Source organism: Botrytis deweyae, assembly GCF_014898535.1.
Source record: "Botrytis deweyae strain B1 chromosome Unknown BDEW_010, whole genome shotgun sequence".
Lineage (NCBI taxonomy): Eukaryota > Fungi > Ascomycota > Leotiomycetes > Helotiales > Sclerotiniaceae > Botrytis > Botrytis deweyae.
Genome location: NW_024066217.1, coordinates 155586 through 168225, shown reverse-complemented (window position 1 = coordinate 168225; position 12640 = coordinate 155586). Strand labels below are relative to the sequence as shown.

At 44.6% G+C, this 12640-nt stretch overlaps 3 protein-coding genes across 3 annotated transcripts; 1 reads left to right on the top strand and 2 right to left on the bottom strand.

Annotated features, from left to right (window-relative positions):
• Positions 1-318: 318 nt before the first annotated feature.
• Positions 319-1482, top strand: EAE98_005147 (uncharacterized protein; the record flags this gene model as incomplete). Its single annotated transcript, XM_038952768.1, has 1 exon — positions 319-1482. The coding sequence occupies one exon, from the start codon at positions 319-321 to the stop codon at positions 1480-1482; it is 1164 nt and encodes a 387-aa protein (XP_038810610.1).
• Positions 1483-5319: 3837 nt separating this feature from the next.
• On the bottom strand, positions 5320-7685 carry EAE98_005146 (uncharacterized protein; the record flags this gene model as incomplete). Its single annotated transcript, XM_038952767.1, has 2 exons — positions 5320-7290; positions 7530-7685. The coding sequence occupies 2 exons, from the start codon at positions 7683-7685 to the stop codon at positions 5320-5322; spliced, it is 2127 nt and encodes a 708-aa protein (XP_038810609.1).
• A 2384-nt stretch (positions 7686-10069) lies between these two features.
• EAE98_005145 (uncharacterized protein) lies at positions 10070-11449 on the bottom strand (the record flags this gene model as incomplete). The annotated part of the gene is made up of 3 exons (XM_038952766.1): positions 10070-10219; positions 10302-10550; positions 10601-11449. 3 exons carry the CDS (start codon positions 11447-11449, stop codon positions 10070-10072), a joined length of 1248 nt encoding a protein of 415 aa, XP_038810608.1.
• Positions 11450-12640: the final 1191 nt, after the last annotated feature.

The window sequence follows — 12640 nt, the reverse complement described above, 5'->3', positions numbered from 1 at the left end:
GTTTCATTCGACGAAATGGTTGCGCCACGGCCAGCCTTCTCAATTCTTACTCTCACTCTCACACTCACACTCTCACTCTCACTCTCACAATATCAAAGCTCAAATGCCATGCCATATCATCTGATGGTATAACTCGTTGATCCCCCTACCCGGCTCTGAAGTCAGAAGAATAACAATTAACACATATAATGCATCGAAGTTCCCCACTATCGAGGAAAGCTCTTTGTTGTAAGTTGATTGTTGTCAAACCAAGATTTCTATGCTGTGGTTGTGCAACTAATAAGAAGCGAGAAACACCAACAATCAAGCCCCTTCATTATGAGGTCGTTTACCAGTATTCTAGGCTCTTTAGGCCTCAGGAAAAGCTCCGAAGATTCGAAACCAACAGATTTCCAAAAAGCAAAACGTTCACAAAAACAAGTTACATTCAATGATCTACCTAGGGATCAGCTTCCTCCTCGTTGTCTATTCGGTCAAGTTGTGACAGCGTCAGACTTCAGAAGACAACCCTGTTTAAATCTAATACAAGAAGAGAATGAAGCAATTGGTGATGACAATGGCAACAATGACGTAGCCATTACTTGTGCGGGTCGAGACTTGGATCTGACAGAGAAAGAACATGAACAAAACTTTTATTCACCAGCTCAATTACGGATGAGTATACAATCTCCAAGATATCCACCCCAAGTTCAACATAATACCGACATTAATAATTATCGCATTCGTCGTGTACCTTCGAATTATTCGATTAGTATATATTCTTCCGACGAACGCAGTACTACCAGTAAGATGGAGACCTTACGAAAGAGAGCTAAAACCCCGGTCTTCTTCATTGGCCAATTGGAAAAGAAAGCGATGGAACACAACTCTTCAGAATGGCTTGCCAACCAATATCAGAAAACATTACCGCGACGACGTATATCCTCTTCTTGGAACCTCGATCTACCTGTCATTCCGGTCAAGAGAACATTAAGGAAAATAAAATCTCAAGAGGGTCTGCGGGATCTTTGCAGACGTAATGCGACATCACCATCTGAAGCCTCGGATTGCGAAACTCTGGTTGGATCCGACGGAAGAGGTTCGCCGCATAGTTTAATATTCAAAGGGGATGAAAAGAATAACAAATTCGGGACCGAGAACGCAGCATCCCCAACATGCGAACCATTAGACAAGACATCTTCATCGGACCAGGATATTAGCCTACAGATTTGCTTGAATCTCCTGACAAGCAAGTTATCAACATCACTCCAGCAAGATCATCATACCACGGAACAAGAAAACAAAGCATCAAGCTTAGAGATCTTGCTTATGATTGAGGCTTACGAATCGATTCGAAAGGGTCTACGAGCGGGTTCACGTGATTTACACGTGACATCTGCTGCTGAGACAGCACTTGATCAATGGATTCAAGCTCTGTATACCATATATGAGGACTGCCATGGAATCGATCACAGAGTAACTGTCTTGAAAAAACGTACATAGGACTCACGAGGATCGCCTAAGCCAATTCGGACTTTGCTGAACATCAAAACGGCGTGCAATGCTTGAAGGGTCTGGACATCTAGATTCTAGCCTAAAAAGGTTCCGCTTTTCACTCGGGCTCGAACCTCCGAGGCAAATGTGGTTTTATCGAGACTTTGCTGGATGTTGAAACGTCAACACACGATTCGAACGATCAATAATCGAAATAAACTCCGCCAGGCCACGATGACTTGGACACGACAAGGAAGTGATGAGAAGGGCCAACCAGATCATGCCTGTAGCAGCAGAATGCTCCTAGGCGATGTGGGTCTCTCTTTGAAGAGAGCCTTGAGAACGGATATAGGAATACGTCCTCGAAACCGGCTGATTAACCTCGTTCATGAAGTGTCATGAGAAAAAAAGTCAAGCTCCCGGATATTTGAGTGGGAGAAGGTGATAAGAATCTCTGGGTGTAACCGGAGGTTAAAAAAGAGATCGATGAGATTACGCGCTGATCATGATGATGACGATGAGGAGGAGAAGGAAGAGGAAGATAGATCAGAGATTGAAGGAACGAATTCCTTCGCTCCTCCTACGATGAACTTGCGTATGGATTATGATCGTGGAACGGGTGTATGGCTAACGGGTAATGATTAATGAGTTAATGAATAATTGTTTTCCCTTGATTTGCGTTCATTGTCTTTCAATTTGGCGATTTCACTTGAGAAACTCGGGGATCTTATACAGCGAATATGCAAGATTACCACACGTTGAGTGTCTTTTGGCAAGTTACCATGTCACCTTTTTAATTTTAGACCGCTAAGGAGGTATGCTTCGAGTACCTATATAGGCCTTTTTCAGTTCAGCACTCAGTAACCCTAGCTTTGAAGTTATTTTTTTTGTTATATATCACCAGCACAATTGCAATTCACAAGCACATCAATCACAGTCACAATCAAAGCAAACAAGTAATTTGTAAAATCTCCATTTTCATAAACCATTCTGGAAAACCATCAGAACACAAGGGTATCTACCTGAACTCCTCATCTCCAACTCCCAAACTCCAGATCCTATATCTAGACAGACAGAAATAAAGTGTAAACCGCTTCCTCCCATTAGAGCTGAATCCACCTTGGGAGAGCCACTCCCAAGGTTTCCTGGCCCTCTCCGGGTTCTGACTATCTCGATCTCGCGCCTTTTTTGTTCGTAATTCTTCCCAATCGTGTAACTCCCATTCAATAGCAACATGCTGCTTCTTGAATACCATCGACCATATCAAAAATCTAACCAAACAACTAGAGCTCCACCACCATACACCACCATACAAAGCAGCAAAGACAAAGAACTCAAAACACCCCCAATCATCTACTCGAGCATGTCCTCCACCCTCATCATACGGGAACTAACCTGGGTTCCTTCCCAAGCGTTGCAACACATATGTGGGTTTTCGCGCTTCCGAACCTAGGAAATAAAAATCAGACGCATCGGAGGCGGACGTGCCCCCAATGGAAACCACTCAAACAACGCTTCCGAACCTAGGGAAAAAAATCAGACGCATCTGAGGCGGACGTGCCCCAAATGGAACTATCTACTGCTGACTATCTACCGGTACTTTCTTGCATTCTGATGTCTTTCTTTTTTTGGTTGTTCTCTTTCTTTCCTTCAAGGTCGACCTCTCATGCTTGATCTCCCATCTAGACAATGACTGCTCTGCTGCACGTGGTGATTTCGTCGCAGAGAATTTGATGCAGTCAGTCTATGATGAAGTAAGCGGATTTGGTAAAGAGGTCTCAGCGGTTGCTGATGCGGAGGAGAAGGAAGTGAAAGAGAAGAGAGAGGAATTCTGAGGTATCGATACCGAGATACATGTCCGTTGTAGTCGTCACTACCTGTCGATGTGGACATGAACTGGTGAGAATCGATGAAGTGGAAGTTTCGGAGGAAGGTTAGATGGGTCGAAATCCAGGTGGGTATCAAGAACGTATGAGTTGAAAGGTGAGCTTGATACCAGACCGGCGAGAGAGGGCGCACTGTTTTTTTTTTTGAGGGTTTTCTCTTTTGAAGTTTTTTTGTGATTGTTTTGTGTGTCTGTGGTACTTTTCGACACCAGTGATTTGATCATGGTGGAACTGTTAATTGTGGGACGCCGATAGACCGAGATGGTGCAGTCCTTTTCAGGACGAAGCCGAATGAATGGGTGCGGAGGTACTTTACTAGATCGCTGCCGCTGGTTTAAGGGAAAAAATCCGATATACCATCCTGTTGTGGACGAAGCTGAGTTGGTGCGGGGGAACAAAGGATCGCCGCTGCTGTGTGAAAGCTGAAAAGATCCGAGTGCTGCTGGGGGTACTTTGCTAGATCGCCACCGCAGTATGAAGAAACAAGGAATTAGTTTTTGAGAGTGGAGGGGTTTCTTTCCTGGACTGTCTTCATGCGATTCAGTCCGTGTCTCTTGCCCCAGTGCCAGCACTGAGGTGAGATGATGATGTTGAAATTGTTGAAACAAATGCCGATAAGAGTTAGACACTATGAAAGAACTTGTCAGCATTGTCACTGGGAAAGCTTTGATGTTGCGAAGTCAAGAGGGGTGGTAATACTCACATTGATCCTGGTGGTGGCGGAGTGTCTGAAGTGTAATATTAATGAAGGCGTAATGGCCATCATAGACATTGCTGAAAGATGCTAATGTCAACAAGGTGGTAAGCTCTCGATATGAAGAATGATCTCGTCATCGTTTGAGCTGGTGCACAAATCGAAAAGGTGTCGATGGTGCGAAGTTAAGAGAAGGTAAAATTCCCAATCCTGGTGGTGAAGGAATGCCTGAAGGGAAGTTAATATTAATGAAGGCGTAATGGCCATCATGGACATTGCTAGAGATGCAAATGTCGAAAGTTATTTGGTTATGGTGGTTGTATTTAGGTGGATAGACGTTGGCGCGAAAATCCGATATGAGTAATGCACATCGCAGGCAAGCGAGTGCGTAAGTTAAAAGTAATCGATATCGAGAAGGGTTATGATATCGAAGAATAAGTTAGGTGGTAAGGTTCCCGATGGAAAATCTTTGGCGTCAAAATTCCGAGGGGTATTCAAACCGATAAAGCTGCATGACAATGTCAAGAAACTTGGTTAATATGAAGACGGAGTCATGTGGTCAGAGGACTCTCAATAGGATTTCGCTGATGACGAACGTTGGAAGGTCTTCGAAATAGAGAGATGGTTAGACCAACAGGTGTCATGCTGGGGTTAAATAAGTTCCGGAAAAGTCCAGGAAAGGTATGGCCAAGGATCGAAAGCCAAAGAATATGAAGTGACAAGGTCGAGATCAAGAGAGAGGTGAGGGTAAGCTTTTTTTTGGTGATTGTTTTTTGTTATCAATTTTTTTTGAGCTTTTCTGTTTTCTTTGAGAATATACCAATCCATGGTGGCAGTACACATATCAGTCGCCGCTGCTCATGGTAGAATTCCGAATGGACTTTTTCAGGCCTGAAATGCGTGAAGCCTCACCGCGAAATTTTGATGGTGGCAATGAGCCGCACCGAGTAAACTATCTTGAAAAGAGACACCAGAGAGAGGAGAGCATTTTACCAACATAAGTACGATCCTGTGCGAAACCGAGCCCAACCAGTATAAGGAGTCGATGACATCGAAGAGTACAAGACTAAGAACAAAAGCTTCATGCATGGAACCCATCGAGAACCCAATATCCACCATGAGCGTTCCAAACTCAAGGCAGCGTAGTTCTTTCAGGTACAAGAAACCAGTGTTCATTCATCGCTGCATCTACGACGTCTGAATGATTGAGAAATGACGAGTGTTGTAGATGAGGTGGTTGGTGGTTAGGCAGGCTGGGATTTCCACTTACTTATTTTGATCAGCTGGCTTGTCTTCTTCAGCATTATCCTCCTTAGGGGAGGCAGCGACCGAAGAGCTTTTTGCCGATAAGGCTGGAACTCCGAATGAGTTAGTAGCTCCAAAGCGAACAGAGGGTCCAGCGGTGCCAATGGCACCAAAGGCTGTCGCAGCTCCAAATTGAACTGCAGCTCCGGACCGAGTGATGAAGGTCGGGAACGAGGATGCTGAAGATGGAGTTGAAAGTGCTGGAGCAGTGACAGCAACCTGTGGGGAAAGAACGCTTGGCGATCCCCAGCCTGAATTTGCAGGCTTGAAGTCAATGATCACACGTGGTGTATCAGTACTGCTAGGACCAGCCAATTCAGTTTCGGTTGACTCGACATTTTTGGCAGGGCTCGATGCGCTGACAGGACTTTCCTTTCTCTTCTTGGAAGATGAGGGAGAAGGAGAGGAAGAAGGGTGGGGCTCAGAAGGTGCAGAAGTCGTCTTTTCAACTGCCGCAGCAGGGTGAAGAGACTCCTGATGATCCTGTTGATTTTCATTCTCATAATGCTCATAATCATAAAGATCTGAGGCACCGTCATCCTGAGGTCCATCCTCCTGGTCGTTGTCTTCATAATCCTCATTGCCAGTGAGGACTGGGGAACCGACCTTTTCAGGTTCATCCTGGTTATTGATGACCGCTTCTGCGGGTTCATAAGAAGCGCTTTCACGGTTGCGATCTTCTTCTTCTTCATCACTAAAATTGGGTGGTAAGTCATCAGCCGGGGCAACGGATCTCTCACGATCAAACTCGGGATGTCCCTCCGCGAGAACGTGGTCGCCGCAGTGGCGACAGGTATTTCCGTTGTATCCACGGTCATGAAGACACTCCCACCTAGATGATTCCCGAAAGCCGACTAAACTAGAAGCTCGATGGGACTTTTGAGTGCCAGCAGGTGTTGGTGTGCGATAACGACGGGAGCGATCTTCCTGAGCATGTTCCTCATAATTATGATTTTCGTGGAACATACCTCCTTGAGCTGGATCAACTCGTTCGATGCTCTCAACCACCTTATTTGCACCGAAAAACTCAGCTGACTCCTGAAACTGACCCTCATATTCCGCGTTCTTCACTTTTTCGGCCGCAAGAAGCTTCTTCGTCCGCTCGAGTTCGATCTGATCTGCGGTGAGGATAGGAACTCGTTTATTCATCAAATTGAAGACCTCACGATACTGTGCAATGTCCTCCCTGAGCACCAGGTTTCTCGCGGCGAGTTCCTCCTTCTCTCTCTTCTGACCTTCATAAAGGTCAGAAAGTCGCTCGTTCTCACGTCGGAGCCGATGAGTTGACTGTAAATGGTCTCTCATGGCGTCTCGGATCTTGTTATACTCCGCACGAGTCTCCTTTTCCGAGGCCTCAATAGCATTTGTCTCTTCCACAGCCTCCTTGAATTTCTTCTGGAAAATCGCTTGAGATCTTGCTATTGCCTCTTCAGCGTCGTTTTCGGCCTTTGCAACAGCAGCCTTCAGGCCAGTAATCTCTTGCAACTTGGTAGCAAGCTCATCACACTTGCAGGTATTGGTGATGCCAGTCTTTGGAGAGACCGCAGAAATGGGTGCCTTTGCCATGGCACCGTTTTCTTCGCCGTCCAAAACTGGAGCGGCGGCCGTGGTTTCGACGGACTTTGGAGAGGATGTGGGAGTTGATGCAGCAGCATCAAGACCCTCCTTGGGAGCACCACCAGTAGCGCCAAATACTGGTGTGTCTTCAAGACCAAGAACTACCCTCTCCACTTGAGAATAAGTTGTTGCAGCCAAATCAGGTTGACCACTTGTTAGGTGGGAACGAGAGGTATCACTCCTCTCGACCCGTGTTCTCTTCATAGGCTCAGAAGGTTGCGCGCCAACGCCTTCGTCATCGCTGAGAGTCTTTGCGCTTCTCTTTCTCTTGGAAGGAGAGAGCGGCGCCAAGGCTGGAACCATGGCATCGGAAAACTGCAAATATGGAGTCAGCAAGTGTCATGATTAAATTGAAAGCATGTGATCAAATAAGATGATGCCATGGCAATGTCTTGTTGTATGGTGTGCGAAACGAAAAAGATGTGTCAAAATGAAGACATGAAGCTTCCAGAAGCAAGGAACATTCACGTTGATGAAATGTAAAGTGGGGTTCAAGATAGGGGAACATGATCGGGTATCAAAGAATGTGCGATTGACAAACAGATGGGACTTACTGCATTATTAACACCAGCTAGAGCTCCATCTGCGGGTGCTTGCATGTTTGCGACCGGTGCGACATTCGCGGAGGTACTCGCGGCGGATGAGGAGGCTTGATTTTGATCGGCCGATGCCTTCTTGCAAGGAGACTTTGATCTGGTAACGGCAGGCATGATTCGTGATGAACAAGGCTTAATGGTTGATGGTAAAAAGAGGAGGTTCTGTAACTACCGTTGTAGTTTGAAGTAATTAATAAGTACTTGTGAGAGACGAGGTGCTCTCAAGAAGTGCTTGGTGAAGTTGTTGTTATGTGGTGTGGTGTTGGTAACACGCAAAGTAAAAAAGGACTTGTGTATGAATAGGACGTATGGAGAAGCGGTCTGTTTTCAAGAGACAAGAATTTTCTTATGGTAAAGTAAAAGAGGAGTTGTAAAAGAGTCAGAATGCGCAAGGCGTGTTGTAATGTTGTACGGGTTGGATTGATTGAGTGTTTGCAAGTAGTACGACAGTTGTCAAGTATGAAGGATGCTTTGAATGGATTCTGAATTTTTTGGATGTAAAGAGGATGGAGGTTGGGAGAATTTTTGAGAAAGAAGAGGATGCTTTTGTGCGCAAGAAAGAACTCGCTAATCAAACTTGATGAAAACTCTGATCGGCTTAGCGTTCGCTATATTCACTTTTTGAGGCTTTTGATAATATTCATTCACTTCAAACAATCATTTCGCTGAGTTTTTCTACGGCGACCTCCCAACAAAAGCCCAGTCAGTACCGAGGTAGTTGTGGAAGAGCAGGGGCGCTCATATTATTCTGATAGCTTCACTTGTGGTAATTGGATAATGCTATACAATTATTGATTCTTTTATTTGCTATTGAGGGGTAATTTGACTCTTGGTGGTGATGAAACAGGAAGAGGAGCTTGATAGAAAGTAAAAGCCGCGGAAATTCCTGCTGCGCCTTTCATCTCGGGGTAAAATTGAGAATTCAAGCGTCTAATTCACTTATTATATGACTCAACAAATCTTTCATTACGGGGAATTCCATCTATGTATGAGCACGTTTCTCAGTGTCTTGATATCAGTGGTTAGTTGAAATTGAAAGGCGGGTTACGATTTACTCCGCCTTCATTGCTCATTATAACTTAGTAATAGACAGTGAATGATTCTTGTAAGACTGACCTCGGGATACCAAGATATGAGTTTGGTCTCTTGGTTCAGGGAAGTCACGAGACTGGGACTGTGGTTTGACAGAGAGGCATCGTGGTGATGAGACTTACATTGTCATCTTGAATTCGTGTAAGAGGTTCCAACACTCAAGCTCTAGGTAGGAATCAAGAGGTGTTCCACGGGAAGTGGTTAGTGAGCAAAATTAGACACGAACAAGATAGATGAGATTGTTCACGGCATGGTATATAGAGATAGAGTTATGGATGTAAATCAGGATTTTAGACAACATCTAATATGTAGCTAGTACTATATACAACTTCTACCATCGGTGGAATTCCAATCGCAACCATGGACATCAAATCAATAACTATAGACACGTAGAACCATACAAAAATGACCAAAACATGTGTTGCCACAGCCGTCATAATGAGCCTGGAATTGGCACACAGACTTAGAGAACCATCTAAAACATAGAGTATCCTTCACCGCAGAGTCCTGCAGGTAATCTACAAACATCCACCACCGTTTGTGGGCACCCGATGGATTCGGGAAAACCGCGTCCCTAAACCATAGCACATATCAACAGTAAGAAGGAGAATGTGCGAAGATAAGGTGCTGTAGTCGTGGACATCAGAATCGGGGGCTGCGAGCAGCAACATTGAGTTTTGGAACGGACCCGAAATGTCGTGCATGTATTTTGAAGTCGATGGGCATCTTACTCCTAATATCAAAGCCGGACGTGGCCATGAGATAGGCAGAAGGATGTCCACCATGTTGAGATATTGACTGTAACAGAGCAGACAATGAGAATGATGTGATTGGAAGATTGAGTTGTGAAATTTGAGTATCATTAGATCCAAGGTGTAGTTGTGATGTGTGTAGTAGAGTCGAGTTAAGAAATTGACCGGAACGAATTACCAAGTAAGTGTGATTTGGGATCAGGAACAGGATGCAGAGTCTGAAGTTGCTTCAAGTTTTGTCAGGGCGTCTCCGTTCAAAGCTCAAAGACAACTAAAGATTCAACGCGAGTCAACACGATCGATTATGCCGCAGGTAACTGTTTGTTCTTTGTGATGAGTCTCTTCGTATGGTTTGTCGACATTGAGCCCTCGGCAGACGGAGACAGAAACTTTGGAATCATTCATCTGCCCATTAGAGCTGAATCCACCTTGGGAGAGCCACTCCCAAGGCTTCCTGGCTCCCTCTGGGCAGGTTGAACATTTCCTCGTAATCGACGGTATTGCTTCGTTGCTCGGGCGATTCGCGTCATGTATTAGACATGCTGATCGAATGGACAATCTACTGCCTGCGGATATCTTCAAGTTAGTTGCTGCGCTTTGTACAAGGAAGTCTAGGACAGGAAGTCGTAACTGACTTTGGATATGTAAAGATACCTATGTAGATTCCTCAGTCGGACCAGGAAAAAGAGGTCTGTCAGGTGTATCCCACAAACGAAGATTAGACTCGTAAGTGTTGGGTGGGTCCGGTGACTTGGCGGCGACCGATGGTGTGGCATATCTGAGAGGAACAGAAGAGCCGGTTCTCTGAATTTATCACAATATCAGCAAAAGAAAATCAAGGATAGCCTCTAGGAGACCTTCAAGGTTGCAGTGAAAATGTTTTTACCTTTGGGTTTGTTGACCTCGAGCCTGCATCAGTCGCTTCTTCAGGTACTTCGCTGAATCTCATATCTTCCGGGAACACTTCAATGGACTGGATAACAACATCGCAGTCCTTGACGACGTTGTTACGGCGATCATCCCAGGCTTTCTGCAACTCGGCAGCGTCTTGGTCCGCAACCTCCTTTCGCTTTGCTGCTAGCTCCTCGTCTGTAAAAAATGGTTTATCGGGATTAACAGATATAAATTCAGGAGACTGAGCAAAGTTAGCGGAGCATTAAACCCTCAAGATGAGGGAGATCTCACTTTTCGACCCTCAAACAAAGCATAAGAAGCCTGGTTAACGTCTATAGCTTTGAGTGTCTTGTATTTGGCTTCCAGTGCATCATATTTCTCTTGTAATTCAGCCAGCTCTGTTTCCTGTATTGCTATAACAGTACACTGCCCTTCGAGCTCAGCCTTGACTGCTTCGTGTTCGGCTTCGAGGGTTTCATTCTTCACTTGTAGCTCAGTCGTAACTGTCTCAAGCTTGACTTCAAGAATTTTGTGCTTCTCTTGCAAAATATGATAGCTTTCAAGACCGCCAGAACTTCTTTCTTTCCAGTACTCGGCGTCTGAACGGTACTTCTCAATTGTGTCTTTTAGCTTCAACTCACGAGCAGCATCCTCGCTGTCAAGTTCTTCTCTGACCTCAAGCTTGATTTTTAATCTCATTATCTCTTCATTTTTCTGCTGAAGAAGTTGTTTGAGACGTTCATGATCTTGCTTCTTCAAAATATCCTGAGAAGCTGTGGATGTGGTATCCTGGGTGCCTGGGTCAACCATGTGGTGATCATTAGTAGCAGGTGAAGGAGAAGAATGACCGCGAGGACCATCAGATAGACCAACAGAGATATTACCAGTGAAGCCTGCGACGCGCGAAGTTGTAAACAAGATTGGCTTGGATTTGCCTTCGCTTTTTCGTTGGGGATGGTTGGCTGACTTTTTGGAAGGAGTGGCCGGGGCATCCTCGCGTCTGGTACGCTTGGTGGTGTGCTGCTCATCGTTGTTGTCGAACTCGACATCATGCTTGCAAGTGTTTGTTGGCGATGACGAAGTGGAACCCCGTGTGCGGCGAGCATCTCCAGAAGCTGTATTCTTGGTAGTGAAATCCATGTTGGCAATTTGTAGAATGATCTGTCAAACAAATGTGTGATTTCGAGAATTTACTAGTAAGTAGAGAAAATTGAAAGGTATGTTCAAAGAGTTGTTGAAAATTGAATGTTTTGCGAATGTGAACTTGGTCTTTGAGATCTGGAGTTTATTACTTTGTAATTGTTGCAGGTCCAAATTCTGAAAAGTGCGAGATTATATCAAGTCATGAATTTCGAAGCTGCCGTGTCAGTTTTTAGTGGAGCCAAAAAACTGCAAATTGAACGCGTAAAATTAAAGACGGTTAGCGAAATCTCATTTGAATCACAATACAAGTGAATTTTCGAGATTCAACTAAATGCTTTCATGATGATGTCTGAATTTCTCAAGCCACTACCAAGTATAGTGAAGAAGAAAACAGCTAAAAGCTGCTCCGCTATACTCTCAGAACTCTCATGGCAACAATATGCTGCTTCTAGGGAACCACGGAAGACAATGTGTTCAATTGATACTACGGAAACCTTGTAAGGGTCTATTATAAAAGCATCCTGTATGAATTCACTTCCTGAGTGACTGCAACACGGAATGGGCGTAGGATTTTTAGAATGATTGAGTGCTTCTAGGTGCCCTTTTTATACAAGTGCACTGCTGAGTGATATTATATCTTGATAGGAACTCGAAACTAAACGGCCAACTGTATGGTTGATCAAACAGGTGAGCAGATACAATCCTAATATACAAGCGTTTAAACACAAACAAGCACGCTGCAAACTCATGGCTCTAATAAACGGATTTGCAAATTTCGTGAAGGGAAGAATAATTGCGATTCACTATGTACTTATCAACTTCATCCTATTTACTCGCCCTTTTTTTTTATCTCACAAGTAGAGACAGCCTCTTAGTAATAGTTGTGCAGAATATCAAGGCCCTCTTTCAAGAGAAATGATCTCAAATAAAGACAAGTAGAGGGTTCTTGGTGAACAATAGTAAAAAGGGCAAATCGATTCTCTCAGGAGAGTTTCCTACAGGCCATTGACAGAATTCTGCAAACATCAATGAGTGGGATAACGGATGGAGTGCATAGACTCTTACTTCCCCTACTTTGGAGGACCAGTAATATGGAACTCGCCCCTGGGGAAGGGAATGGGAGGAGCAAAATTGCTGATATTGCCATCGGTATTATCGTTTTTAATGTGGCCCATTAAACAAGGCAAG